Source organism: Topomyia yanbarensis, unplaced genomic scaffold (assembly GCF_030247195.1).
Source record: "Topomyia yanbarensis strain Yona2022 unplaced genomic scaffold, ASM3024719v1 HiC_scaffold_47, whole genome shotgun sequence".
Lineage (NCBI taxonomy): Eukaryota > Metazoa > Arthropoda > Insecta > Diptera > Culicidae > Topomyia > Topomyia yanbarensis.
Genome location: NW_026683680.1, coordinates 76,452 through 79,039, shown reverse-complemented (window position 1 = coordinate 79,039; position 2,588 = coordinate 76,452). Strand labels below are relative to the sequence as shown.

Sequence of the window (2,588 nt, the reverse complement as noted above, 5' to 3'; positions counted from 1 at the left end):
AGCTTAATTTTTTTTTCAAAAGGGGTTTCAGAAATCGAATTCGTATTTTTGATGCCAAACATCTTTAAAATGCATGAAACGTCGAGATTTTATGTTATCCCGAAAACTTTTTTTTAAGAAAATCGACATTTTGGAGCATAGCAGATTTTGCTACTTTGCTACAATTCAATATTACCGTGGCTGTTTTTTCTTTTGCAAAATTTTAGAACTCGAATAATGATTTCTTTTGTTGTATATAGTTGTCATGTCATGTATAATAAAATTGTAATGTATACATTTGAAAGCTTTTAATAAATATAAGCAACTAAAAAATTCTCGGGTTCATGATTGAGAAAGGCACAATTGCACCACTAGGTGATTTAAAACAGGTTTTGACGAAAAAAAAACACTGCGATATTTCGATGATGATTGAACCGATTTTCTCAAACCAAGTCTCAAATGGAAGGCATAGTATGCCGTTGGGTGCTGTCAGCCACTGTGTCTTCTATATGAGCGACCGAAAATAAAAGTCGCAAAGACATAACATGCTTCGTAAAACCCGTTTAAAATATATTAGAATATAAAAACCAGATAGAAACTTCAAGCATAAAAATCGGACTGGGACATTTCTTTGTAAGAGTCGGATAAAAAAAACCTTCAGTAAAAAAACCGGAAAGAAATATATCCGATTCTTACAAAGTAGTTTTTGTTAGCCGATTTTTAATCTTGAACATCAAGATATACGAATGCTCCTACGAGCGATTTATTTATTTTTAAATGATTTTTATACTGGAGGTTCATCCTTGCCGAGTTTTATGGGTGAAAACTTTTTAAGCGATTCTTATGCGAAAGGATTTCTGTCCGATTTTTATGCTTGTAGTTTATTTCCGATTTTTATATTTTAATATGTTTCAAACGGGTTTTGCGAAGCATCATCTATCCTTGCGACTATTATTTTCGGTAGCTCATATGAGTATAACGTATTTTATAATGTATTTTTATTTAAATACTTTCTTAACATGTTCTAACTTAGATATCTGTTATCTGCCATCACAGCCAGTACATAACAAATGAAGTTGATTAACTAACTTATGAAACACTTGTGCAAATCTCAACATACCCAGTATGCATATTCAATCTGTCAGCTGAAAATTCATCCCTGTGCAAACGGCGCAGCCGAGTTCGTACTAAACCGGAAAATGCCATTCACCCCCCGACCATGGTTCGACGGTTCGCCCCCCATCCTGGCATCCGGCCCGCTGGATGTACAACCACCGCTCAAGACTTCGTCATGAGATGCACATCGGGTTGCACGGAACCCAACCGTACTCGAAATGGACTCAGCAAACAATTCATGCGATCGCGAGTGAGCACAGTTACCCGCAATGTCAATGCCACAACCGGGCTGCGAACGTCCTCCGTTCGGGTAGAAGTTGGCATCACCCAGCGGAAGATCGAATCCCAGCGTACCGGCGTTGGAGAATACGGCTTCCACGTACTGAGCATCGCCTGGAGTCATGATGTCCGATTGGCCCAGCGAAAATAGTGGCCCAGCGGGATCCAAACCGACGATTGTGTGCATTTGACCGGCCTGATATTTACCAGCGTTCCCTGCAGCATGAGCTCCCAAACTGTGACCGATGATACTGATACTGTTTCGGGAAATCCCAGTAGCGGACACCAACGTGTTAATCATCCGAGATACCACGTCTCCGACTGCGTCTACGCGATTTCTGGCCGTAATGTAGTTGATAGTTTGCGCTCCAACACCCCAGTCGACACTGATTGTGTTGAACTCACCGACGGTGAAATAATGGCTGCGGATATTGCTATGTAACCCAGAAGATCCGTCTCCATTCCAGCCATGAATGGTGAACCGGGTTGGGTGTGCCGGATTAAAGTTCGAGTTGTGGATCGATGCAGCGTCATTCCATTGCAGTATTTGTGCGTGAACCGGATTTGAACGGGTGAACAGCCGGAAGACGATGTCGGTTTCAGCCGTAAACAGTGGTTCCAACTCAGCGTTAACCGTGCTGTAGGGGTCGGCGTTGACAAGGTGTAGATTCCCGTTAGCGTCAAACACCAGACTACGGCGATGATCGATGGGAGTGGAGTGAGCTATGAAATTAATAATTTCAAAATTAGAAGAGTACCCGAATGCAATAAAGGTATACTACTTACCACCTATTGCCAGGAGAAGACAAGCTGCTACCGAAAACTTCATCGCGGGTTTTGGTGTCCGAAGCTATTAGTCAGAATGCTGCACTGTTTCGGACATGTATTTATTTTATTTGATGGAATTCGGCAATAGGCCCGAGTGATAAGATAATAAAGCGTCGCTATTAATGGTGTGAGATTCATTTGATTTTAATGAATACGTCAATTGGTAGTGATAACAAAGAAATCATGCGATAGATTGGGTTTACCGAATTGGCTTTGCGTGGGAACTTAGATAATCTGGGCAAGTGGAAAAGGCTGGTCGTAATGGAACAGTCAGTTTGACCGAAATGGAAGACTTGTTTCGCAGTGGATAACATTAGTGAGCGATATTTTGACTCTTACGCAAGTAATACGAAATAAAGCAATTTCCATTTTTATGTTACAGTCAC

At 41.0% G+C, this 2,588-nt stretch overlaps 1 protein-coding gene across 1 annotated transcript; it reads right to left on the bottom strand.

Annotated features, from left to right (window-relative positions):
* Nucleotides 1–394: 394 nt before the first annotated feature.
* On the bottom strand, nt 395–2,295 carry LOC131695596 (pancreatic triacylglycerol lipase-like). The gene is made up of 2 exons (XM_058984124.1): nt 2,161–2,295; nt 395–2,097 (listed from the first exon to the last, which is right to left on the bottom strand). Exons 1-2 carry the CDS (start codon nt 2,201–2,203, stop codon nt 1,133–1,135), a joined length of 1,008 nt encoding a protein of 335 aa, XP_058840107.1. The 5' UTR covers nt 2,204–2,295; the 3' UTR covers nt 395–1,132.
* Nucleotides 2,296–2,588: the final 293 nt, after the last annotated feature.

Excerpts from the sequence above, each read along its gene's own strand:
- LOC131695596 (XM_058984124.1), bottom strand. The coding sequence starts at position 2,203 with ATGAAGTTTTCGGTAGCAGCTTGTCTTCTCCTGGCAATAGGTG. Across the intron at positions 2,098-2,160 it reads TCTTCTCCTGGCAATAGGTG|CTCACTCCACTCCCATCGAT; the intron begins GTAAGTAGTATA and ends TTAATTTCATAG.